At 46.6% G+C, this 27,540-nt stretch overlaps 1 protein-coding gene across 5 annotated transcripts in view; it reads right to left on the bottom strand.

Annotated features, from left to right (window-relative positions):
* The window catches only part of RIPOR2 (RHO family interacting cell polarization regulator 2), a 69,381-nt gene extending 43,949 nt beyond the window's left edge, over positions 1–25,432 (bottom strand). Inside the window, exon 1 of one of the 5 annotated variants that reach the window (XM_077183553.1) lies at positions 25,111–25,432. In XM_077183553.1, the coding sequence (XP_077039668.1) occupies positions 25,111–25,321 (211 nt within the window). In that variant the 5' untranslated portion in view covers positions 25,322–25,432. Of the gene's footprint in view, positions 1–8,237; positions 8,513–8,659; positions 8,865–25,110 lie in introns of those variants that run through there. The other 4 variants (XM_054635086.2, XM_054635070.2, XM_077183555.1 and 1 more) reach the window with 4 other exon arrangements.
* Between the last annotated feature and the right edge of the window lie 2,108 nt (positions 25,433–27,540).

The raw sequence follows: 27,540 nt of genomic DNA, 5'->3' as shown, positions 1-27,540 counted from the left end.
GAAAAAACATCTAGAGTTTTAGGCAGACCTTCTCTCCTTGCCACCACTTTGTGAAACCACATTTCATTTCAACACTTATCAAGATGACTCAACAATATGCAACTGGAGCCCAGAAAGCCAGCAATATTCTGTGCTGCATCAAAAGCAACATGGGCAGCAGGGTGAGGGACACTGCCCCTCTGCTCTGGTGAGACCCCATGCCAAGTACTGCATCCATGTCTGGGGCCCTCAGCACAGGAAAGACATGGACATGCTGGAGTGAGTCCTGAGGAGGGCGCAGACATGATCAGAGGGATGGAGTACCTCTCTTACAAAGACAGGATGAGAGAGTTGGGGTTGTTCAACTGGCAAAGAGAAGGCTCCAGAGAGACTGGATTGTAGCCTTTCAGTACTTGAAGGGGGCTCATAAGAAAGATGGGATCCAACTCCTCAGCCGGCCCTGTAGTAACAGGACAAGGGGCAATCTTTTATAACTAAAAGAGGGTAGATTTAGACTAGATAAAAGGAAGAAATTATTTACAACGAGGGTGTTGAAACACTGGAAAATCTACAACAGAGCAGCTGCAGATGCTCCATTCCTGGAAACATTTGAGGTTGACTTGGACTCTACATTGAGCAAACCTGGTCTACTGGAAGGTGCTCAGGATAGGGGCGGGATTGGAACTTGATGGCCCTTAAAGGTCCCTGCCAACACAAACCATTCTACAACTCTGAGTTTCTCAGCACAGAAAAGCTGTTCCCTCTTGTCTCTGCAATAGCTTTCTGCTCCTTGGGGCAAAGGAGGTTACGCTGAACAGTCACTTGCACAGTTCTGGTTTGGCCCAGAGAGGGCTTTCTTACACAACTACTGGGCATATTTTGGGAAGCGTGGACCAAGGATCATTCCCAAAGCAGTCCTGATGTACTTCTCTCCTCTGAAAGGCAGGGGAGCTTAATGCCACAGATACAGGCTGGTCTGTGCCTGCTGCTGTTTCTGCCCAAAAACATTCACAAATGTCTGTAGTTTGCTGTCACAGACAAAGCCAATGCAAACCAGATGAAGCCTTAAATCTATAGCAGGTAGATCTAGTCAGGGTTAGTTGATAAGTTTAATTTGTAGTGGACATTGAAAAAAAACCAAATCCTGAGTTTAAAATGCCATATCCTCCAGCTATGCTATAGGATTAGTTACCATTTGAGTTTTCTAGACACAGAGACATTACAGATAAACAGAGCTTGAACCAAAAAGATCTGACAGGGCTTTTGTCACTGAACTACAAGGTAATTATCTTGTGTAACTTTTCATTACACAAATTAAGGCAGTGCATCTTGGCACATCCCTGCTATTCCACAGTATGCCATTTAAAAGAAAGATCTACTGGGGCCATTGCAGGTTAATGACAAGCTTTTAGGAATGACCCCGTAGCTTGTCCTCTGCTGCCCTTCCTTTCTTCTTTCCTTCTCTGTTGATTTCTGCATTTTCCTATTCATGTCATATTAACAAACCATCATTAAGGATATAGGAAAAGGAGGATATTATGGCTTTTCATGAGGATGGAAAATTATTTTGCCCCTTTGCCAATGGAAGCAATTGTCTTCCTCAGCTGGTGGCAGCATGGCATGCCCACAAGAAATACAGTGCCTGGAAGAACCCTGTGTACAGGGTTCAGTTTAAGATAGGAGTTGCTACACTGGATCCACTGCTGCCACCTTCTCTACTAGGAAGGATGACTGTTTTCTTTTTAAGGGTAGAGCTAGGAGACAATGGGAAAAAAACAACCCTTTGCTGGTTAACTGCATATGAAAAGCCATCTAACATTCAGAGAAGTTCTGTTTTCAGTGTAGGCCATGGAAATCAAATGTATTGAAAGTACTTCCAGTCCAGCACCTGCATGACAGAACAAGTCTTTGTGGTCCAGCTGTCATCTGGGGAGATGATGACAACATCTCCCTCTGATTTCAAAGAAAGCAAAGCCCTAGTTTATGCAGGCAGAATTTTAAGCTGATTATTCTCTGGCCTCAGCTGAGTCTTAGCATTTTTAATATAGCTTTGGTTTGGTTTTGTGTAGTGCAGATGACTTACTGCAGTGAGCAACTCCAGCTCCTGGCTTTATTAATCTGAACATCTAATAAACTAAACATTCTTCTCTATTTATTTTAGCAAACATCTCTTCTCCTACACAAGATTTTATGTATATCTAAGTAGATGTGACCTGCAAGTGCCACAGTGAATTCAAGAAAAAGCCTTGTGAATTCAAGAGCACCTCACAGCCAACTCTTCCAATGCCAGCAGCACTTCTTTGTGAAAACCTAAGTCCTTCTTTGAACTAACAGAACACTGTTTTGTGGACATACTGAATGAGACAAGGAAAGGGCAGTCAGTCATGCAGGGCAACACATTACACACTTAATTGAGCATTGGCAACAGCACTGTCACCCACTGACGTGCCTCTGTGGTTGGGAAAGTGCACAGGTTGCTGCCATGATCCAGCAATGCTTACAGGGGTGACCAGAGAAAAAGGTGTGTCCATACCCAAGGAGACTCACTGGCCAAAGACTATTTGCAGGGATATTAGGGCACAGAGCTGTAACATACACTACTACTTCTGTACCACAGTTGAAAAGTTTTAAAACCAAACATTTTAAAATTAAATACTAACAGAGGATGTTAACCTGCTTAATTATGGAGAATACATTGTTGCAGTGTGATTTCCTGTTTCACCTATCCCAACCTCTCAGGTGTGCCAACCTTCCCCCTCCCCCTCTTGCCTTCCTGCCTAACAGCTGTCCATCAATCTTAACATTCCAGCAAGGGCATCGTGTGGTTGGCAGAAGTTCAAAAGATGCCCCTCAGGTCTGGGTTCATTGGCCTGTCCAAGTGTCTGTATCCCTTGAGCCTTCCCCTCCTCACACCTGGTTGGCCCTCACCTGTCCCTCCCCTCCCCCTGTCCCCGGGGCTTAAAAGGACACAAGACCATGTGGTCCAGTGTTCTATTGTGAGCTGTTGCCGCATTCAGAGGTCTACCACCCTGAAATAAAACTCTGGATTAAGTCTCTACGATAGAATCTGCTCTTTTCTCTTCACCGTCGCCTGAACCTTTTCCACCAAAGGTAAACTGAGTTCCTACTTTGCCTGGATTTGTTCTGAGTGCCCAGCTGCAGCACCCAGCTGGCCAAAGGTATCTCTGGGGTGAAACACCACAGCTGCAGCCTTTGGTCCAGCAGCAAGGGCTAGACAAAGCCAGGCACGACACAACCAGAAACATCGGGATTAATATTCTATAATACATTTTCCTTCATGTTACACAACAAGAAAATGCCTATCAGACTTTGAATACAGAGTGACACCATCTGCCCTGCCTGCAGTAGTATCACAGACCACTGTCACCATCTCAAGCTCAAGCACAAGCCTTGATCCTCAAGGCTTCTAAGGCATCCTCAAGGGGTGCATTCGCTACAAGCAAAAATTTTATTCCTCTGTTCAGAGTCAGACTTCTAGCAGATGCAAGACAAATCTGACAATGAAGAAAGACACCTCACTGAGGCACAAGTCAAGCAGTTTTGGCTGGTCAGACAGAAAGATGTTAATTTGAAGAAAGAGAAGGGAAGTTCTGGTGTTCAACCTTGCATGGTCTGTTGAAATATGAACCTTCTGCCACTATGTACAGATGCTTATTTGCCTGTCTCTTACAGATTTCACTGAAAATGAGTTCCTTCTTTTGGTCAGCTCAAATACAAATGCATAAATAGTAAAAGATAGGGTTGGTCTAGACTGGTGTTTTGCAGAGGCAAAGGCACAAGCTAAAACCAGAACCTTGGTGATGACTAGATAGATTTTCTCTGCTGCAACTGCTTTTTGGAGTTAATGGATGACTAGAAGTTTTCCTGTTGATAAGGCTTTTCAGGACAAAACCATCTACAACAAATCTCTGGGCGTTGCAGCTAGATGCGGTTTTTTCATTAAAAACAAAAGAAATAGGTTGATTACAAAAGGGATTATTTGAAACAGTTCTGGTGTTACTGAAGGGTTACCAGCAGGCTGCACAACCTGGAAAGCAGTAGCTGCTGCTGCAGCTAATCAGGCTGTTTGAGGGCCCGGACAGAGGGCAGCCTGTGAGCAGTGGGACAGCAGTAATGAGATGGTTGGCTCTGCCAGCCAAGGTCAGCTTACTGGAGGCATCAGAGACCAGAGAGCTTCTGATGCTCTAAAAGGGCTGGAAGATAAAATGTATTATTGTGACTACTTCATGTGTTGCACTGGTTCCAGGGAGCTGTCAGCTTCAATTTGTTCCTCCCATTGAAAAGAAGAAAGATGCTCGCATACTTCTGTGCTAATCCGTCATTTCTTTTATGCTGGTAGGGAAGTAAAAATCACAGGATACCCTTGCAACATAAAAAGACACAAGAAAAAGATAACTTCAGGAAAAAAAGGCCAGTTACTTCTTGTGTCATGCTTAGAGGACTCACTTCTTGAGTCCACTGGGTGCAGAGCCTGTATACAAAGAGCAAGGCAAGGTCTGTACCTGTGGCTACCAAAAAGCAATTCAAGTACACCATAAACCTGCCCTTCTCCACACCTCCCAAATCCTGTGGGGCAGCATGTATTGAGACTGTCATTTTTTATCATGGCTTGGTTCCTGGCAGCTCCCTAATTAACCTGGATGGGACTGGAGAGGTGGAATCTTCTTTCTTCCAAACAGCACCAGACCCAGCAGCAAAAGCACTTCAAAGCTAGAGCTGAAGAGCAAAAATTCAAGGGATTTAATCCAAATCCCCTGTATGCAGACTTGTAGTGATAGGAGAAGGGGTAATGGTTTTAAAATATAAGAGGGCAGATTTAAGCTGGACATGAAATTTTTTCTTTTTACAATTAGAGTGGTGAAACACTGGCACAGGTTGCTCAGAGAGGTAGGTGGTAGATGCCCCATCTCTGGAAACATTTAAGGTCAGGTTGGACAGGTCTCTGAGGAACCTGATCTAGTTGAAAATGTCCCTGCTCAATGCAGGGGGCTTGGACTAGATGGCCTTTAAAGGTCCCTTCCAACCTAAGCCATTCTATGATTCTGTGAAGGCTGAGATAAAACTGGTGTCCACTTGCTGTAAAACAAGAGCTGAAGGTTGTCTGTCCCTAAGCTGCCAGATGGGGATAACGACAGCTCCCAGAGAAGATTACCTGGTACCCACTGCTTCCTTTCCCCTTGAAATACCTGCCTGGAGGTATTCCAGGTGCCAGAGCACCAGCTTTATGGGAAGGGAGAGGACAGGATTATTTCCCAGCCCAGCCACACAGCCTACGAGGGTGCAGATAAGTGAGGGCACGAGCAGCGTTTGCACTGAGAAGCAGAAATAAAGCTTCAGAAGAGCTGTGGACAAGAAAATGCAGTTTCTGCTTTGATTTGGGGCATGTAGGGAAGGACAGCCATGGAGCTCAAACTGAGCTGACTGTCCAGCCTTAGCTAAGCCATTCCTGACATTAGACAGAGAGCTATAATATGATCCAGTTTATTACATCCAGGGTTGGCTTTTGCTGCCGACCTTCTTCCAGCTCTCTCATGAGGAGCTGGCAAAGCCCTTCAGGCCATTCCTCCTCCAGCCCTGCTCACAGACTGCCCTTTGCCCTGGTGTAACTGAACAAAGGACAGCATGGGAAACAAAGATGTTGGCAACTTAAATTCTCATTGACACTGGGATGTGTTTAATGTGCAGCCACCATGGTTTGTAAAGTCTTCCAGGGCAAAATTGCTTCTGCTCTCAAAAGACTTCACATTTGACTTCAAATTCCAAGTGGGCCCAGTTCTTTCTCTCTGCCTGATAAAGGGGCAAGCACATCTTGGAGTCAATGCAACAATCAGTGCAAAACTAGTGAAGGGGAAAAAAATTCAGTGTGTGCTCTTCCTGATTAATTTTGAAAATCTCTTAGTAAGAAACTCCTTTAGCAACCTCCCTTTCAGAAAATCAGCAGGCACTCTAAGCTGAGTGAACAAAAAAATGACCTCCAAGCTCCTGCTAAGTGAGAAAATAACCATTTTTCCCCCTCCCATTTTGTTAATAGAGTCATCCAGGAACCACACAGCTTCAAAGCGATGTGACAGGCCCCTATCTGATACTAATTCACATCCCAGCCCTCTGTAACAAGCCCGTGCCAGGAGCGTGTGCTCAGGCATTGCTGTCCTCACTTCCTTCCCAGTCTGCTTTCAGCTGATGCTCTGTGCAGGCTGAATGGCCACAGACACAAGCTGTCTATCTCCCAGCTGCTCCCAGCCTAGCTTGCCTGATGAAAACTACCCCAGTTAAGTGGGTTGTCTGGGAGCAGCTTGTCACTGCCACATGTATAGCATCAGGAAAAAAAAAGTGTCAAACCAGCCATCCCTTTTTTGGAAAAAGCCAATGCTGCTTATAGCTCTCACTCCCACTTCCCCCAGCAGGAAAGCAAGGCGGCTTCCCCAGACCTTTCCCAGCAGTGCACTTTGTGTGGAAGTTACCTTTCTGCCTGTTTGGGTTTAAAAATATCAAAGAGCAAAAGGTAACCCTGCACGGCATGTAAGCATGCCACTGTGAGCTTGGTACCACTCTTAGCCCAAGTGTTTGCTCTGTGATACAGGTGAATAAAATGGTCATGTGCCTTGAAAGCACAAGGGAAGAAAAGCACCTTTTTCACTTAGAGATGCTCCTTCACAAACCACACACTTTTCCACTTACACATTCCCAAGCATTTAAGAAAGATTAATTCTGCAGCAAAAAAGCTCTAAGGTATAACTGTTCTGTCGTTCTAGAGAGGAGTAGCAACATGCCAAAGCTAAGTGCTCTGTTTCTTATGCAGGATCCTGGAAAGAAATTCAACATGCTGATTTTTAAAAACAATACAAAACAAAGAAAACCCCCAAAGCACACACTTTGTCAACGAAATGCTACTTGGATGCCAAAGTTAAACCAGCATTGGGTTATGAATGCTGGGATTGTCAAAGTTCACTTTGCACAAGTGCTTATCTGCACTTGCAGGCAGCACAGACACCATCTTAAGTGACTGTCCTAATCTTCAGTTGCTAGCTTAGAAAACACTGGATTTATGGGAAAAAAGGAAACTTTGCTTCCTTTAGACTCCCACTGTGCAACATATATACCCACCCACACTCATTTAAACGTGGAACAATCTGTCACATTTGCCCATTTTGGTTATAAAGCAGGGCTCTGAACCCATCCCAGTGGATACCTTTCCGAGTCTGGCCACACAGACCACATCACGTTGTATCTCTTCCCACTGTGTGAAGATCTCCAAGACAGCTGGGCAAACAGCACAGGAATCTTTCAGGACATACACCTTCCTCCTGTCTCCTTCCTTAAGCTCTCTGTTTGGATATGCTCCTACTTTTGTTTATGCAGGAGAGGGATACTTGTGAAACCTAATTAACCACTGGAGAAGATGATGTTTCTGTTTGGGAGCGTGTTCCCTACCCGGGGCTCCAGCTGCGTGACAGCAGCTCAAACACAGTAATTAAAATGAGCGTGGCTGAATGCATGGCCAGATTAATGAATGCTGAAATTACACTGGGAATACACTCAGCTCTTCCCAGAGAGACGGATGAAAGGGTGCAAAGGCAGCACGGCCACAAGCACACAATTTCCAGAAAGCGTTTTGAAACTTTGAATGAGAGAGAGCAAAATGCTCGGCTAACACAGCAATAGAAAGACCAGTCACAGGATTAGGGTGACCTTTTGTAACCAGGGCATTCAAAGGTAAACTGAAGAGCAATGCCAGTGTGTAATGGGTTTGCATCAGTCCTTGGGAACAAGCCAGAGGACTGTAAAGGGGAACTTAAGAGGGTCTAAGCTCTCCTCTAACCAGTAATACCATAAAAGCCCTCTGGAAATAGAAAGACAAGACCTAAGGAAATGCCGAGACTTTTTTATGGAAACAGGGCTAAGCACTTCCACGCTCTGTGAGAATATATTAAGCCAGTTTCATGTCCCTCAGCGAACACCCACGTTCAAGATTTTCTTCACAACCACAGCCCAAAACCATGCCCGGGACGCCCCAAAAGAGCACCTCTGCCCTTCTCAAAACCTTGCCGCCGCCGCCGGCAGCTGAGCGGGGTCGGGACCCGCTCCTGTGAGCGCGGCTCTCCAGCCCCGCAGCCCCGGAGCTGCGCTCGGCCACGTCCCCGCTCGGCAGCGCCCCTTTCCTTCCTTCTTTCCTTCCTTCGTTCCTTCCTTCCCCGCGGGCTCGGGCCCCGCACCCCTCCGGGAGCCCGGCCGGGTACCTGTTGCTGCCGCGGCTCACAGCCCGCTCCGGGACGCCGCTCGCCCGCCGCCGCCCAGCGCTCCTCGGGCACCGCGGTGCCCCATCCCGGGCGGCAGCGCCCGCAGCTGCAAAACTAACAAACAGCGAATAATAATTTCTAAAAACAAAAAGGATAAAATTAAAGCTTTAAAATGAAAATAAAAAATCGAAAATGAAGAGAAGCGAGGACAGCTCGCCTCCCGTCGCCGCGCACCGCCGCTCTGGCAGCGAGCGAAGCCGCTGCCGGCTTTTCCTTGCGGAGCCGCGGCGGGAGGGAGGCGGGGGCGGAGGAGGCGGCGGAGGCGGTGCTGCTGCCGCCCGCCCCCACCCTCGGGCAGTGCGGGGGTGCGGAGCCCCCCGGGCTCGGCCCCGCGGGATGCGAGGCTGCCGATGCCCCCGTACCTTTTTGGGAGAAGCGGCTGTGCTGCTCTTCCTTTTTTTCGCTCGATGCGTCTGGCCCCTCGGGCCGTTTGTCCCAAAGGCGGAACATCTGCAAAATCCCTCTGACCCTTCCCGCCTGGAGTGGGGCAGGGAACGGGCTGCCGCCGCCTGCCTTGCCCGCGGCCGGTGGACCACTCGCTGCAGCCTCCGCTGCCGTCAGGAGTGTGTATGAAAGCTCTAAATTTGGATGTTGGGCGGGCTGAAGACAGCAGTTAAAGGCGAATATAAATGAAAGAACATTGCAATGAATGGACCTTGCGTTTCTTCCTTTAAGCATCTTTTCTGTTACCTCAAGAAAAAATAGGCTGTATTTTCCCAGAGACTGTGAGGTATTTTCTTCAAATGTAGTGTTCCTTCCAAAATACATAGTCTTATTTACTATCAATATATCTCTCTAGAGAGATACGGATTTTGCATATATTTGTTGCTACCTTTAGGACTTCATTTCTCTTCTGTGACTTTTTTTTAATACTGGACTTTACATCAGCCAACAGAAGTACCAAACACACATTGTATTTTCTATATGATTTGCTGTTCCTCTGCCAGCATTTAAAACTGTTGTAGGGTCCTTCAAACAAGCTCTCCCTTGTGCCTCTTAAACAGCTGCAAGTGGCTCTTTTTTGGGGGAAGAGGGAGTGAGGGGCAGAGGAAATCCCTGGCAAATCTATGGGGTTGGTAAATAGACACAATTTACCAAGGAGGCTTGAGAAGTCAATGCTGATACCCTTCCCATATCCCTGCATCTCTCCCCATTTGGGTCAGGATAGGTAGACTCACCATTTTGTTTTCATTGAGTACACTGACCTGTCACACAGAGGGTGATATTGTATGAAGAAGTTAAGGAAATGACAAGGCAGACAGAGCTAGGTTTTGCAGAGCATTCTGCATGTAAAACAATCCCCCAAACTGTCCCTGAATAAAAAACCAAGCTGCCAATTCCAGATGACCTATCATCTTAAGTAATTTTTAGCAGGAACAATGAATATGAGTTATTTATATTGTATGCTGAAAATAAACCCTGTAGCCTTAGAAAGTAGAAATGAGACAAAATTACTCCACATTTAGTAAAAGCAGAGGAGCATGCTCTTCACACTGGTGTATGGACCTCTGGGGCCTAGAGGCCGTTTCCAAGGTTTCTGAGTTCAGATGGGCTCTACAGTGATCAGGGCTGTGGTATTTCCAGAGGCACCCATTTCTTCACTAGAAAAAGTGTAGGGGCTGGTGCCAACACAATGTCACTGCTGTAGCTCCAAGGCAAAATTTTAAGGGTGACCTTTCTACATCTCTGACTGAATCAACTGTTCCCCCATTTCATTGTGTCACACAGGATGTGAACTCTGAGGCAAAGGCGGAGGAATCGCTTTCTGGAAAAAGCAGCTGTGCACTTTGGGCTATGGAATGCCAGGGAAAGAGGAGAGGAAATATTTGTGGCAATGCTGAAAGCTATAAATGTCTCATCATGCACACTTAATATGTGTTTGAGTCCATTTCAGCCTTTTAGGGGGTGGCAGCTCTCACTGTGGAAGCCTGGTTATCTGTTAAAGGTTTTCAGTGCCATAGATTAATTGCAACATCCTACTTCAACCTGGAGCTTCCTACAGTTCTGGTCAATTGTTACCAATTCCCTCTGGCCTTTTTGATCTTATCTTGCAGAAGATTTTTTTGAATTTAAGGTTGTAGATGCAAATTACCTAATTCATATTGCAGCCTCCTCTTTCAAGAAATTATCCTCTATCCTATGCAAATACATGTGGTAGGGATGTATGAGCTGTTTCTCTTGCTTTCTCAATATAGTTTAGCATAGCAAATGCAGAAGGCTACTCTCCTCCTCCCCATCACACCAAGCCCTACACACACTCCCAGTTCTCTGCCCCCAGTGCTTGTTGAAACAGCTGGGAGACTGAGTAGGTTGATGGATGCTCTAGATAAAATCTTTGCCCCACTTAGTCCTTCTGGACATGTATTCATCCTGACACACATGCTTTTGAAAGGCTGGGACAGTCATTCCACGTGTGTCTTGTTTTGCTAATTCAGTGGAAATTGCCAGAGAGCTCTGTCTCCCTCCATCATCTGGCAGGAACTGAAGCTGCCATTGTATTGTGGCTGTGATCATGCTACTATGCCTATAAATTATTCACGGTACTGCAGCGTAATCTTCTGTTATGTTAAAAATAGGTCATCATGAGTGTCCCCAGTGAAATTCTAAGTGACAACAGCTGATTTTAGCTTTGTCTTCAGAAAACAGTGACCTTTTCAAAGCAGTAATTGACAATTATGGTCTACTTCTGTCTCTGAGACAGCTCCAGTGCACCTTCACAAACATTAATTCTCAGCACTGGTAACCCCACATTATACTTGGGACAACTAAACCAGAGCTACTGAATTACCTGCTGAGCTTTGCTGAAGCACTTTGCTTTCTATTAGCCTTTGCTTCCAGGCCAAAGAGTAAATCAGAATTATCAGAGAAGAGATTATAGTCTGAGAATACCTAAATGCTCTGCTCCTCCCAGGCACTGGAAAGCTTCTTGAAAGGGCTGAGCAGGATTTTCTGGCTGATATGCATCAGTTACACATCCCTCTGGGGGGGGTGGATATATTGAAAAGTACTTCACTTTTCCTATTGCCACACAGACTCCAGGCCACTGAATCCCCTGAATCAAGAGAGCCAGAGGCTTTCAGGTCCACTGCAGACTAGACAAACCTGGAAAGGGGAAGCACAACCCAGGAGTCTGGACAGAGGTCCAGGGGAAACTCTCTTTTCCCTATAAGATACTGTGCAGGAGGGCTCTGTGTGGACCCCCCTGAAAAAGTGGGATATTGTTGAAATTTCCCTGCTTGCTGTGGGGATGTATATCTGTTATGCAGATACAAAGACTTAGGCCTGGGTGACTTCATTCACCTGAAAGCAAGGACTGGTGGTGGGTGGCAATGCTCGGCAGGCTGTGCAGACAGCAATTTGCATGGAGCTCTCTTGTTAGCATGTTCAGAGCAGTAGGAGGCCAAAGGATGTGGGGGGATGGCTGGGCAGACCACAGCTTTGAGCTCTGGATGTCTGAGGTAGATCAGGCCTGCCCTAGCCTTTAAGAAAGACAATTTATACCTGGTTTTCCTGATGTAACTTGTCTTTGCTGTGTTTCTGTGTAACTCCCATGGCTCAGAAGGGATGCACAAAGCATCTTCATATTGCTGATGGACATCCCACAGGACATCTCCAGCAGCTATCACACCCAGGAAAGTCTTCTGTGGGAACATAGGGTGCAAACCTGACTGCTCTTACCTGGGGATCTTGGTCCAAAAATATAGGTAAATTACCATATTTGAGAGTGGGGAACATGGCAGGTGCTGGAACCATCACCTGGGAAAGCTTTTAGGGGAGAGGTAAAAGACAAGACCCTGACCCCTGCCATGAGCAATCTGAGCAAGATGTGAGCTTTAACATTCTGACTGTATGCAAGTTTGCCATTACTCTTTCCAACTATGCATATTAAAGTGTAGCCACAATTCTCCTACTGCACCCTGCCCATGCTGCTCTTTGGATTGACTCCATTCCCATACTTACAGCTTCTCTGTCCAGTTTGTTGCACATTCATTGTCATCCTGTAACACTTCTTGCTTTCTTTCCAGAAGAGTTTGATACCCACTTGTTTTTCTCTCTTCTAACCACTGTGCAACCATTTCCCCCCTTTTACTTCCCATCACTATTTTGCTGCTCCACCCTCAAGTTCCTCATTTCTCATGATAGTGCTTTTGCAAGTCTTTCCACTTGCTGCTCTGGGGCACTTTGTGGGGAAAAGCTACTAGTGCTGATCTTCTGCAATGATTTGGGAACAAATTCCATTTGGGACTTCCGGCCAGATGCTCAGCACAGCTGGATCTTTGGGAATGACCGAAGCATAATGCAGAGGTTGTGTCCCATGGCATGATGGTCAAGGAACAGCTATGGATACTGAGGGAGAGGGCCAGGGACAGAAAGGGGAGTCACCTTTAGCTTTTGATGTATCACAGAGATAACACTTTCCCTAGGTAATCCTTCTTTTATCTGTTCTTTGTCTCACCTGGCTGCATTTGTGGTGGTCTGAGATAGCTGAAGATCAAGAACACTTCCCACAATGGCCTGTGCCTCTGGCAGCACTTGATGTTTGGGAGGTGTATGCACAAGCATACATCCTACCTATCCTCACATATATAGCTTGGGGGAGCAGCATAAAGGAGCCACCAACTGCATTCTTTTCCCCAAGAACCTGTTTCAAAATCAGCACTGACGCCTCTTCTGGGCAGGTTTTGTGTATCAATGTTCATGCAGGGCTGGAGGGAGCAGCACATTCCAGTTTCTCAGACTGCTTAGCAACCAGGGCTGGCTGAGCTTACGTGCACACCAAGTGTGTGGATGGTGTGTCTAGTACTGCAGCTCTATCCTTATTTTTTCCCTGTCTGTTGTTTATAAAAATCATTCCTTGTTTTCTAGTTAAGGCATTTGAAAAACTGCTGCAAACTAATTTTTGCCTTCCTGGACAGCTGGAAGTCAGCTACACTATGAGATGATCAAAGTTACTATAGGAGGGATTGGAGACTTGGGGACAAGTATAGCACTATCAGCCTGCTTTTTGGGAGCATGAATGCAGGACAGTGTCATCCATGCTGCTGGTAATGGGCTGGCTTGAAGTCCTGCTGCTGGACAGCCATGAAACCAACTTGCCCAGAGGAGTGCAGGCAATGGAACACATTGCTTTCCATGGCTCTGCAGCATGTGAGATTCCTGCTTGGGGCTACTTGTCTCAGTAAAACCAACATGCTTAAGATCAAGAAGACCCCGCTAGACCATTTCCAGGAACAGTTTCAGCTTTGCAGACAGAAAGTCAATATGTTCCTAGCTTCCTTGCTGGGTTCCTCTTGAATCATTGGATAATCTCTTGCCTCTTGTTTCCTGGCTCTCAAATGCCCAGACCAGTCTCCCTGCCACAACCTTCACCATCCCTCATGACAGCAGGCTGAGATTCTGAATCTGTTTGGGGCTCTCTTAGGGACTGTGCCCATCTCTTCCCATGTTATCAAGCAGTAATACCTGCTGCTGAAATTTGCTGCTGACATCAGGGCCACAGTTAAAATGTGGCCCCAGCCCATGTTCACCTCCATACTCCCCTTGCACCCTCATCTGCATTTGAGAAACAAATTTTGGGCAAGCTCTAAAGCACAGAGGAGGAGAAAATCTTTCTTTATACATGCACAAGCACACTCTGGGTCTCCTCCACCCCATGATGTGAAGCAGACAATTGGCCTGGAAGGACCAAGGATCATGAAAGATTTTATTATATGGGGCAAGACACTATAGGACATGTTAGCAAACATCAAAGGTATTCTTAGTCCATGAATGAAAGAGCAAGTCAGGAGCACCCAGGACTTTGGCCTGCCTGGCTGCAACCCTCAGCAGCAGCATAGGGACAGGCCTGCCTTCCTGCTGCTCTGTGAGCTCCACAGGTCATGGAAGGAAGGGGAGGAGCTGCAGGGATGATGAGCAGGGTCTGGGGAAAATGATGGTCAGGTAGAAGAAGGCTGCAAAGGCTAGGGTGGAAGCAGGAAGCAAAGGAGCAAATAATGCCAGACATTTAAAAATCTAGTTCCATGTATGAATTCTGCAGTGCTGCACACCGGTCTTCCTTCATGTCCGTAACAAGGCAGTTTCATAAAAGAAACCCAGAAGGAGTCCTCAGGTGCAAAGGCTCCAAGCAATTTCCATCCTTACTTACATTAGTGTGGCACCAGAGTTGCCTTGTAATAATTCCCAGATAAACTGCAGTATGGGTGACCTGTCAAGGTCCTTGATGCAGAGACCATGCTCCTCTTTCCTTCTTGTGAGCCAAAATTCTTCACAGAGGACTGCAGCTTTGAGAAATTATTTTCATTTCTTCCCTGCCTCCAAGATACCACCACTTCCCTCTTTTCCTCCCCAGCGCATATTTCTGTGGCTTAAATATAGCAAATACAAAACAAGTGCAGCACACACAGAATGCCATTCGGGGGAGCGCAGTGAACATGCTGCCTCTGTAATGTAATGAGCCCCAAGTGCATCTGCCAAATATTTGGACTGAGATTCCAAGGGAGAGAGGGTGGTCTGTAGCACAGAGAAGCTCCGACCAAACCCTCAGACCAGCACCCCCAGGTATCTCTTAGGGGGATACACGTTCCTTGTTGGTCCAGCCTGTCTTCACTTGGAGGTGATTGACCATTCATAGCAGTTATTTCCTCTAGGAAAGGTGAAGAGCAGCTTTGTGTGAGTGGATTTAAAATTCATAAATAATATGTAAAGAAAATAAGAAGTGTTTCTTTAGGGGTGTGTTCTGGCTTTGTGGCTGAGGTTAAATGACACCAGTGAAACCATGCCAGTTTTTGAACATCTGACCCTGTGTACTATTTTCAGTGCAGTGATTTTTGAAGTGATTAATGACAACAATTTGGCACTACTCAGAGGCTGGTGTTGCTGATTAAGCTAACTCTTCCTTGGCTCACAACAGGCATCAGGAATGGAGTGGGCAGGAAGCTCCCCAGAGTGACAGAAGAGGCAGAGCACATCAGGACCTCCCGAGCTGCCTGCGTTTCAATGGGGAAATTAGAAAAAAAACCTACTGACATCCAACTCCACAGCTGAGCTCAGCAGTGCTGGACTGTTCTGCTCCTCCTGTGGCTTTCTTTTTCTTTAAGAATATTTTGTATGGATTCTTTTCAACATTCCCACCCCTCTCAATTAAAAAAATAAAAAGAGCCTCGCTTGTTAAGTGTGCGTGCGCTGGGATTGCTATGTGGCACTCCTAGCATGTGTTTGGAGGAGGATCTCAGAGATGCTATCTGGTTTCAAATCTATCTACATCTATAAAGTATCTCTCTTCTCCAAGACCCTCAAGAAAAGGAGATCTATTAGTTCAGAGTGAAGGCAGTGGGCAGGACTCCAAAACTTACAGGAGTTCTCAGGTGGCAAACTGCACTTCTACACAGTCACAACCAACTGCTAAAAAGAGCATGGTGCCTTATAGACCATATCCACGTTCACAACAGAGCTCTTCCACTGCTCTGAGCTACCATGAAATGAGAAGGATGTGAACAAAGCTCCAGTTATGCCATGGAGCCTGAATGCTGGCCAGCCTTGTTAGCCACTGGCATCTTAAGCACAAATTTGAGAAAGCCTTGGGGCTCCGGTGAGATTTTATAAGCTCATCTCTCTGAGGTCCTGCAGGTGTCCTTGAAAATTTAATGACTATGTTAATGACATATATTGAATATATTCACAGAGCTTTTAGCTGTCCTGCCAAGCCCCTCAGAGAGGCTGTCCCTCTCTCTTCTGCCACAGGTGACTGTGACACCCCTCCAGGGAACCTCCTGGATACCACTCAGCTGCTGCCATACCTGAACCACAGGTGCACTCCCTGGGGAGCGAGGAGGGCTGGGGGCTTTTCACTCTGGTGTTACACAGCAAGAAGAGAGGATCAGTTGCACAAAAGCTCACCACTGCAGGTCACTTCCCCTAGGGCTGGGCACAGGGAGGGCAGGAAGGCAGGGCTGGCCTAAGGAACAGCCTGGTGTGATGAAAGGGGAGCTTTTGCAAGCCCTTGTGTGCACTGCTATAGTCACCCCAGATAGCTCTGAGTTTTTGGGGCAGTTTTGGGGTTTGCTTCCCAGGGTGGTCATTTCACATGGGATTTGTGGCTCGAGCATTTATTTTGCTGGACTATTTTGAGTGTCTTTTCTTTTCTGTGGAATGGGTTGTGGTTAATTGTAGGCAGGCTCACACAATGCCACAACATGGTAGTAAATCCAGGGCAGGGCTCTGGTTAGTGAAGCTGCAGGAGCAACCTGGGTGCTGAGCTCCCCCACCACAGTGCACAGAGCAGCAGCAAGTGCAGGCAGTTTTCCCATTGGGCATGACTAAAAGCATCACTGTGCACTGGGGAAACCTAACCCAGTCTCATTTGGGCATTACCGTAGCTACTGGATCCTGGTTAGAGGCAAAGCTCAAGTAAATATCACTTTAATGGTAAGCAGCTGCTGCAGGGCTTCCTCCTTGAAGCTGCTATCACAAAGATGAGTCTGCCCCACTGCTGCAGTGGATCTGCCTCCTGTTGCCCTGTGGGTGGGAATGCTGGGCTGTGGACCCTGACAGGCACCAGCCACACTTGTGCCCACTGCTGCCAGGCTAGCACCAGGGGACTGCCATGGTCAGCAAAAGAGCACAGGTCTGCCAGCAGTGAAGGATCCCTATTTCCATGCCCTGAACTGGCACCTGGAAGGGCTTCTTGTTTCCACCCTTGCCCTCCCTCCTTCTTGAACACACTCATTATTGGCTAAGAGGAACATAAAGTAACCAGTTTAAGGAGCTAGAACATTAAATCTCAGAGAAGGCTGGAGTAGAGGTCATTCAAACTGCCCCAATTTGGGTGCAGCCAGATGTGTTTATCCACTGTGTTTATCTCTTCAGGCAAGGGCTGGTCACAGCGGGCTTTTCCCCAAAATACCAGGTTTTTTTCTCACTCTCCATGGCTTCATATCTTTCTACTTTACTTCTTGTCTTTCAAGCTTATTATCAACTATTAGAACTCAAGGTATCATTTCCAAGCTCTGCATCTCTGAACTTTCCAACTCCCAGACTACCTGCAATTAAACTAGAGAAAGCCAATGCCAGCCCCCATTAAGTTATGCAGATTGAAGCTTTTTATGCTCAGGACTTCCATAGCACTTTTCCTTCACCTGTTTTCCAGTTGCCAAAGACACAGGAATATCAGGGACTCTTTCAAAGCATAAACCCCTGCTTCAAACCATTCCCCTGCTCCTGGCTGCCAGATCAGGAACACACTGCTTAAAATTCTGTGTGGCCTGACAACACCCCTCACCCCCACAAGCGATGCTGAGATATAGGAGAAATCCTACTATTGGGAAATCTTCCCACCATCAACTTTTTAGGGCCTCTGTGACATTGTCAAGTGCTTGACTACTCTCTCCCTCTCTCTCCCCCCCCCCATCCATACACACAGACTGTTTTCACTCCTCGCCTTTTAACTCTGCACTTCCTGACCCGCTTGTTTTGTGCCTGTCACACCCATGGTGCACCAACCACAAGGCTTTGGTTCAGCATCCAGGCAGGCGGAAGCTCATTTCACAGGCGGCTGAGCTGTGCCTCGAATTATTAAAGGGGTGAAGTTGTTTACGCCACCCACCCACATTGGCCAAGACACATTTATTTGGTGAATTTAATGACGGGATTGAGCGACAAAAAGCTCGTGTTTCTTGGAACTTTGTAAAGATGCTATGTAAAACCAGGAGGGGGAAAGTGTGTGAAAAGAAGGGCAACTTTGCTTCAGCCTTTGGTGTGACACTTGTTTTGCAAGCTTAGAAGGCACCCCAAGCACACCTGATCAGTGGTTTCTCTCTGGCTTGTACATACCTTCCTCTTTTCTCTGAGGGCTGGTTAAATGCCACTTGTTTATTTGGCCTGGATTTTCCCCTCACTGTTGTTATTATTAGTGATCTAGAAATATCATCAACAGATATGAACCAAAAAAGCTGCCTTCCAGAAAGGGAGAAGGAAGCACCAAAAGATCAAAGGTTTTAATTAAAAAATAGGGAGAGAACAAAGGAGAAAGGGTCTCTCATTTCAATCTTTTTTTTAATTTTTTCTTTTTTTGTATTTGGGACTCATGGGCTCCAACTTTTCTGCTTCATATATGGAGTGTGATGCCCTGTTAAAAATAATCCTCCAGCTGCCCATGACAGCTGGAAGTTCCAGAGCACTGCGGGTGGGTCAGTGTGGGGGCGCCTGGGGTGGAGATGGGCGTCTCACATGGACTCCTCTGACCACAAAAAGCTCTCGCCCCCGTCTGCATAACTCTGAGTCCACCCATGGACCACAACCAGAATGAAGCAGCTGCGAGAAGCAGGTGAGTGGAGCATTTAGTGTAAACAGGAATAACAAAAATGCTCCATAAGGCAGCACCCTTTTTTTCTTGCCATCCTTGTCCTGTGTGTTAAAATAGGTCTGATCATGCTCTGCAGAAAGGTGCTTCAATCTGAGTTTTTAGGCCAAATATCTCACTACAATCCATTTATCTGGATGAAGCAGACACTGTTGCCTTGGTGATGGGACTTCTCATCCTCTGGGCTGAAGGGAGTACAGCATTCACTTTCTCCAGGAATGAGAGATAAGCCAAAAGGACAAGAAGGGCTGGTGGGACCTGTAAATGTTTTCAGGACACTGATCTGCAGTCTCCCAGCAGTCAGGAAGGAGAAGCTCCCATGCTTGATACATTGCAAGGCTTCTCATCCTTACAACAGCCTTCTGAAGTATTGGGAACTGGTATGCTCGATAAAAAGTAGCTGTGTCAAACTCTCTGGGGTGAAAACATAGGAAAAAAAGTATCTCTGTATATCTCTGAGGTGGGCATTTGCTGGAATACCATACTGATATGAACACATGAGTATCATTAGAAAACAATTATCTTAAAGTTACACCCCTCTGATGTACTCTGTGAGGAGGGGTCATACCTGAGGGGTCTCACCAAAGCTGGGCTAGATACAGCACAGAAAGAAACCTGGTCCCATGGGTCACAGACAAGCTGTGACATGGATGGCCCCATGTGACATTTGACAAGCCACTGCAGTTGTATGTCCAAGAAAAGCACAGTGTCTAGTATTGCTTCAGGGAAAGAGAAAAGTTGCTTAACCTGAATTGCTGCTGAATAAAGAGTCTCAACTGTAAGTTAACATCCAAGGCTTTATCCTCAGTTTTCTCTAACATCTCTAACCTCACTATGTGCAGGCAGTGCACATAATCATGTACAGCAGCTAGCTTTCATTTCAGCTAAGCCTCAGAGTTGGTCCCAAACCCCAGAACTAAAGCTATTTTCTCTCTTGTAAAGGACAGGCAGGCTTTACAAGGATGCAAAGGCATCTGGTGCATTTTTGAAGTGTACCTTAAACATTTGATGCAGTTCTGTTCTCACAGGAGCCTTGATGGGCAGCAGTGCTGGAATGTATCTGCATGCCAAAAGGAGCATGTCAGTCCTGGGCAAGGAAAGGGCCCTGGGACTCTAACTCTGTGCAGTGCACCATCTAAAATGGGGCTCTGGTCTACTGAACTGGAGCACACCCTTAATGAATGTAATGAAAAAGACAGTGTTGGTTTCTCTACCCCATTATTTGGAAACACTGATAGGATTTTGTGTGGGCTTTGACCTGACAGGGAGGTTATGGTTACCCTGTGTACAACCAGAGGGCATTCATAGGAAGTAGGAAGTGGAGGTGTGAGGAGAGGTCAGTGTAGAGCAGCTGCATGAAAAGATCTGCAATAAATCACAGCTTAATTTCTACTTTTCCTATGCATTCTCAGCGTGGATAGGGTGCTAACAAAATATTTGAACCTAATTCTCGAAGAAATACCAAGCAAGTTTGCCAACAACACTAAATTGAGAGGAGCTGTTGACTCCCTCAAGGGCAGACAGGCCTTGCAGAGAGACCCTGACAAATTAGAGGACTGGGCAATCACCAACTGTAAGAAGTTCAACAAGGGCAAGTGCTGGATTCTGGACCCTGGATGGAGCAACCCTGGTTGTGTGTATAGACTAGAGAACAAGAGGCTGGAGAGAAGCACTGTGGAAAGGGACCTGGTTGATGGCAAGTTGAACCTGAATCAGCAGTGCCCTGGCAGCCAGGAGGGCCAGGGGTGTTCTGGGGGGCATCAGGCCCAGCATTGCCAGCTGGCAAGGGAGGGGATTGTCCTGCTCTGCTCTGAGCTGGGGCAGCCTCACCTTGAGTGCTGGGGCAGTTCTGGGTGCCACAATATAAAAAAGACATTAAACTATTAGAGAATGTCCAAAGGAGGACTATGAAGATGGTGAAGGGCCTTGAGGGAAAGCCATAGGAGGGGCACCCGAGGTCCCTTGTTCTGTTCAGCCTGGAGAAAAGGAGACTGAAGGGAGACCTCATTGCAGTCACAACTTCCTTGTGTGGGGAAGAGGAGGGCCAGGCACTCATCTCTTCTCTGTGGTGACAAGTGGCAGGACCCAAGGAAACTGCATGAAGTAGAGTCAGGAGAGATTTAGGCAGGATATCAAGAAAAGATTCTTCACCCAGAAGGTGGTTGGGCACTGGAACATGCTCCCCAGGGAAGTGGTCACAGCACCAGCCTGACAGGGTTCAAGAAGCATTTGAACAATACTCTTGGGCACTTGAGTCATACTCAAGGTATGACTCTTGGAGGTATCCTTTACAGGCCCAGGAGGGATCCTGATGGATCCCTTCCAACTCAGCATATCCTATGATTCTGTGATGTGCTGGCCATGTTTGCTGACTGCTTGCAAATTCTGCTTATGGATGTGTCTGCTTGATCCAGGAGCTCCTGCTGTGCTGAGCCTCTGGTCCCAGTCAGAGGCTGTGCTGGTGCAGTGGCATCACACTTCTGTGTGAGCCCTCAGCTCTCCTCCCAGGGAAACCAGGGTCTGCCAAGAGAGATGACTTGTGCTCAAATCCCCCTCACTCTCTGGGCTTGGCTCCTCATCTTAGACAGAGTCAGGGAAAATCCACACCATCACTGCAGGCTCCAGTGAGGAGGGGAAACCTAGTGCTAGTGGAAGGGATTTCTTTTTAATGAAATATAACTTCAGAATCCCAGGCACTTAGAGTCACTAAAAATTAAACAGCATTTTGCCCAAAGTGGATATTTGACCTAACAAAATTGTAAAAGTAACTGAAGACTCTTGCTTTGAGTTAACATAGCGAGTAAGGCTTAGAAGACATTAAACTTACCACTCCCTGTGCTTTCAAAAGGCTAAAATAATTTATTTTTTAAACTTTTCCACACTACAGCTGTGCCCTGTTTAACACTGATCACATTGCAGAAGAGAGGGAGTTCTTCACTGAATGTAAGCACTTGCAAAATCTCTGCAAAACCTCTGAAGGAGAGAGCACCATGTCAGTGCAAGGCACTGTTATTACGAAACAAGGGAAAGAGCTAACAAAGTTTCTTTGAGGTTGAACGTTTTGAGGCTTTGAATACCTGCATTTTTGTTGGGATAGTTCTAGCCTATTTTGTCACATCCAGCTCTGTGACTTGCAATTTCAAGGTATAATAAGGAAAATCAATGCCTATTGAAGCACAAGTAAAAATTGTGGAATTATGGATTATGCTGAAGAAAACACAGAAGTTTTCAACAAATCTTTTGGTTTGTAAAGGGAAAATATCAGTGCCATCTGACAGTCTATATCAACGGGAAAATATTTCCCCCTTGATCTTTCCCAGAAGACAGTTTAAAACTGTAATTTTGAGAAGAGTTATCCTAGGAGCTTCTTGTTGATGTTTCAGAAAACTTGCAACACCAGAGTAATTCCAGAGAGCTGTAAATAATGTTGCATTACTAATAATGTGATAGCCTGGCAGTGGTCTTGGCCTCATCAAGGAATAGCTGATGTTGAAGTCATATAAGCAAAATTAAAGGAGATGGAGTACAATCAGTGGCAATCATTAGGATTTTAGAGAATATAATTGTATTGATAGTGTATTCAGACTTTAGTAAGAAACAGAACTTGGTACTGCACGAAATCTTTACACACATAACTTAGCTGAGAAATCATCAAAGATGCCAGTTTCTAAAGAGGACATACAAAGATTGGTTCTCCCTCATGGGATTGAACTATTTTTATGTCAGTGATCTGAAAGGGAACTTTAAACAGTGATTGACTGAGTATGGCACAGATGGCACAATGTCTGGAGAAGTGGAAAACAGGCTACTTGAGGAAGTGAGGTGAATCATCTGGTTTTAGTATGGGCATAGCTGGGAGCAAGGGAGATAAGCCATCCTGACAGGATAACATTGACTTTGTCCTGAGAAATTTGACTCTGAAAGACTTGAGGATTAAAGAGAAAAATCTGAGAAGAGCAGGCCTTCATGTGATGCTGCAACCTGAGAGAACTTCAGCAGATCCTTGAACTGATCCTGATATATTATACATATACTTAAGAAGTATGAGTAAACATATCATGTAACTTCTGGATTTGTCCCTGGTCTGACAGTTTTGGAGCACTGGGCTCCATGCTGGTGTCCACATCTCTCCAAGGGACTGGTCTAAAAAACCATGAAAATTCTTAACAGATTAAAACTTTATAAGGAAACAGTCATTGATAACAGTCTGCTTGGCAAAGGATGAGAGTGGTCTGAATATTGCCTGTAGATAGTTATATGAGATTTTTATATGCACAAGCAATAGTGAGATCTTAGCTCTCTTGGACAGGAGGGAAACTAACTCCAAAAAAGTAGAGACAGATCAGTGCTAGAAGAAATAAAATGTAGCTGTCTTAAACTGTGATGGTAGCTAAGCCTTGGGATGAGTTAAAAAGGTGGACAGAGATTTGCCATCATCACTTTCCAAATCAAGGTGGATGTGGAAAATAATGAAAAATAGGCCAAGCCCTAAGAGCTGAGGTCTGCACTGAGCTGGGAGTTCAGTGCCTGACAAGTGCCTCCATCTGGCCTAAAAATCTGCGACTAAGTTTTGGCTGTGACTAAATTTTGGCTGGCGCCTGAGGCTGCAGCATGAGCGGGGCGGGGCTGCCCTGTGACCGAAACGGGCCCCGCTGCTCCCGCCCGGATCCCACCCAGCCCCAGGGAGTGCACTGGGTTGTCCGGGGTCAGCAGCGCTCCAGAAATAGCAGCCAGAAAGTTAATGTTTCCTTGCTAACCCATTCAAGAGAGAGGAGAGGGGACTGAAGGGGAAGTCTAGCACTGTGCCTGTGTTGTTTGGGCTCTCCAGCTGGCAGTTTTGGGAGCCAACAATCCCTGTGTCTGAGAGAGCAGCTGGGATACAACTGTTCCAAGTTACTTATAGGTGAGTTGAAGAGGATGTCACCAACTCATTGACTCATGGGATACCTTAGGGTGGGGTGGGACCTCAGAAGATCATCTGTTCCAACCTCCTGCTCCAAGAAGGGTCATGGAGAGGTTTTTAAAATGTTCCTGCCTTTGAAAAAGCAGAGCCTCCTCTAGCTGTTTCTGGATCAGCCCTGCCAGAAACAACTTAGCTGAGAGGCTGGAACAGATTTTTGAAGTGGTGTATCATTCCCTTCGGATAACACAATATATATGTCGACTAACCTGCCCACACTTCTCTCCTTCCCTTCCACATTTCTGATTAAGAACATGAGCTAAAGGTTTCAGAAACAGCAAAGAAGCTTAAAAACCCGCTGGCTCTTCAGAGCAATTGCAAATGTCCATATCAAGTCAGAGCACGTGGATGATTATCCTGGGAAGCAGCATCCACTTGTGTTGAATGCAGGATGCAGCAAATGCAATGGGGTACTTTCAATGCCAGTTGATTTGCCCACTGGCATGAGGTGTTTCCTGGACTACCAGGATTTCTTCCACAATGCAAATGCACTGACCTCTCCTGTCAGCAAATTCATTGCCCTTCTGAGCCCAGACTGGGATATAGGGTGAGAAGTGGGGGGCATAGAGACGTGAGAAATGTATTTGAGTACAGAGAGAACATCATAGAGACTGCTTTCTTTTCTGAGCTGATGCCTTTCACTGGGGCTCAGATAACTTGATTTGGCACTATTCACTGCTAAGTTTTCCATACCAACCACAGCTGAGCTTTGTTTAAATGAGGCTTGCTGAAGCTGTGCTGAAAGTGAGTTTAAAGGTTCACAGTCTTTGGAGTGCATCCAGGCAGCTCTTTGTGCCTTCAACTCCCTTAGAAACTGTGGAGGGCTGGGGGCCGGGAGAAGATTTGCATGAGCAAGTTCTCCCCCTGGCTCAAGTGCAAAGGGGAGCAGTGAGCAACGGCAGAAATTGAACACCAGGGGCCAGATTCTTCCCCCTCCTCTGGACCCTCTTATCTGTGTTTCTGCTATTTTGACTTGATAGCACTCAGTACACATGTAAATGATGGTACAGGATGCAAGCAACAGGAATCAAGCACCAGCAGAAGCAGTTTTAGGGATAAGAAATTATGACACCAGCTTTGTATCTCAGGTTGTGGCAGTTGGAGAGGAGGATGCTAATTCTGCTCAGATAATTTAAGTAGCAAGTCACCCTTAGCCCCGTAAAAAGCTGCTGCCACTTTAACCACAGCTGCACCTGTGCTGTTGAATGCCCAATGTGCTACTTTGCACAGTGCAGCCACTGTAGAAAATACACTGGGTGTCCCCCCAGCTTTCTTCTGCAGTAACTTCCTTGAAGCTGCTGAACCAGTGTGAAAGTATTTTTATTGTATCTATGGTCCCTTTGTTCTCCATTCTCTAAGGAGAAAAAGAGTCTGGTCACCCTGTGACCTTGAAGCCCACAGACAACTTCAGATTTACACAAGAAATACCACCCAGGCTAGTAACCAGTCTCTAGTCTGAGTAGGAGAAGGATTAGTTTAATAAAAGATGACTTTACCTTCCCCAAAGGAATCATCTTCTTCTCCGAGTGCAGCCAAATCTTCTTGGGAGTTCTGCATCGTGGCAAGGACGCAGCTCAGGGCGCAGCCAGAGCCGAGTGCTTGAACCTGTTCCTGTGCTACAGCTCGACTGTTTCCTTTCACCAGTTTCCTAAATATTTTGGTGGTAACAGCTTCCGCATCTGCACTTACGAAAACAATCTCATTCATAGAAATGACACCTCCTGTTTTTACAGTCAGCCTTTGAGATGAGCTTTGAGGTGGGGTGTCTTTACTGCTGAGAGAGAAGTTGATTTTGAGAGCAGAGGAAGCAGGACAAGCTTGAAATGCACCCTGCCCTGTTGCTGAGTGCCATAACTGCGCAGCAGCGGCAGCTCTGTCAGCCCGGGGTGTTAAAAGTTTTGCATATGAATGGGAATGTTTTCTGGTGGCAGAGGTAGAGCCAGGGAACAGCTCACCCTGCTTGGACTGCAGAGCAACTCCGCCCTTTCACTCCAGGGACAGTGTGACAGGAGGAAACCCCCAGGCACTCTCACTGTCATGTGTTGATGGAACTAATTTTTCTTTTAGCATGGTGGCAGTGACATTACTTTCTCACCCACGCTGGGGTGGCCCATAGCAATGGACACATGGACAAGCTGGAAATCAGAGGTGATGGCAGTTGTCCCATGGGCAGATGCCTTGGCAGGAACATGATTCTCACTGTTACACTCATCCAAGTCACAGTCTGTGGTGCACTACCAAACCTAAGGACCTTCCCGACCAGGTGTACAACAGAACACCACCAAAATAAAACTTGCTGTCTGCCAACAATAGGCATATTGTTTGAGTATCTCTGTCACTCCTAATTTGGCATCATACTGGTCTGTCCTGTCACTGTGTTTCTTGAACTTTATATAGCAAATTGACTCTTTTGTGTCAGGTCCCTCAGTTTAGGAGAGGACCTGACCTACAAACTAATTTACTCTGAACTTGTACAAAACCGTATTTGGCCTTTAGGTAGTGTCTGAGCCTTGCATAGCCCTGCTGTCTTAGCGGTCCACTCAGGGATATGTCTGTCCACTGTGGGGCCTAGCACAGGCAGCTCTGCTATCAGAAGTTAGAATGCAATGACAGTAAACCTGAGCTGAGCACCAATTTCTCAGTCTAGTAACTGCACGTGTCACCACACCCTTGGAAGCGAGACTCCCGGCACAGCAGCCGTGTTCACTGCAGCTTCTGGCCGATGAGTCACAGATATAATGAGCTCTTCTCTAGTTATTATGTTGGGATTTTTTAAAGCTCTCCCAGCGGGTGTCTGCAAGGCACTGCACAACTTGAACTAAAGATGGGACAAGTCCATTTGAAGCGCCTGATTTCACCCCAGCCCAGGCCATGTCCATTAGCCAATCCTATGGCAGCACTTTGGTCATCATAGGAAGGTGAAAACACCCTTCCCAGCTCAGGCACAGCTTTCCTCTGGGTGCAGGGTCCCTGCAAAGTGGTGCTGCATCCCACCCGCTCATGCCTCCCCCTCGCTGTCACATCAGGGGTCTTGGTTGCACAACCTGTGAGTTGCTGGATTGCCAGGGTTGGGAAGCTGTGTTTTCGTGCGTGGGTGTGGTTGAAGCCAAGAGCATCCCAGGACTGGTTTTTAGTGGGGCATTGTGGTTTGCCCACTGGGTTCTTCCTCTGCCACAGCAGCAAGATTCTTTGTAACTCCTTGGATTCCTAAGGAACTCCATTCCCAACAGGCCCCCCTCAAACCTGACTTTGTTTTAAAATTACATTTGTTCAAATCCCTGCAGACATGACAGTTTGGTCCAATGGGCAAGAGAAGAGAATTTCTTTCTGGCCCTGCTGGACAGCCTTGGGGAAGCCACTCCTCCTTTCCAGACATCCTCCCTCAGTTTTTTTCTTGCTCTGCTTATTTGAAATGATTTTTTCAGGCAAGGACCATCTCTGATTAGATGACACTCAACAAAAGCATCCCTCTGCCTCAGTACGGCCCTCCTGCCATGGTGCTGAGTAGATGGAGAAAGTGATGAAAAGAGAGAAACACCATTATTGGGTGATGAGGGGAAGCAGAGAAGAAGAGGGGTTCAATGAGAGAGAGAGGTATGAAAAGAGGAATAGTAAGGGACATGAAAGCTGCAGAGGAGAAGCATCAGTCTGGAGGGAAGGGATGCTGGCACAGGAGGCTGGGACCTCTCCTGTCATTGCCTCCCAGGGTCAGGGCTGGGAACCCCTGAGCTTGCAGAGGCTGGCAGGGCCAGCATGTGAAATGACTGCTGGGAGTGAGGGAAAGGAGAAGTGCTGAAGGAAAGACAGTCACAAGGTGTATCTTGTCTTAAAGCTTCCTGGCAAGGCCTACTGCTGGCAATGGGCAGCCACTGCCCATGGTTTCCCTGAAACAGCAGGAACTGGTTGGCAGAAATCTTGAGCCCTTG

This window comes from Agelaius phoeniceus, chromosome 1, assembly GCF_051311805.1.
Source record: "Agelaius phoeniceus isolate bAgePho1 chromosome 1, bAgePho1.hap1, whole genome shotgun sequence".
Taxonomy (NCBI): Eukaryota; Metazoa; Chordata; class Aves; order Passeriformes; family Icteridae; genus Agelaius; species Agelaius phoeniceus.
This window is presented reverse-complemented; position numbering and strand designations above follow the sequence as displayed.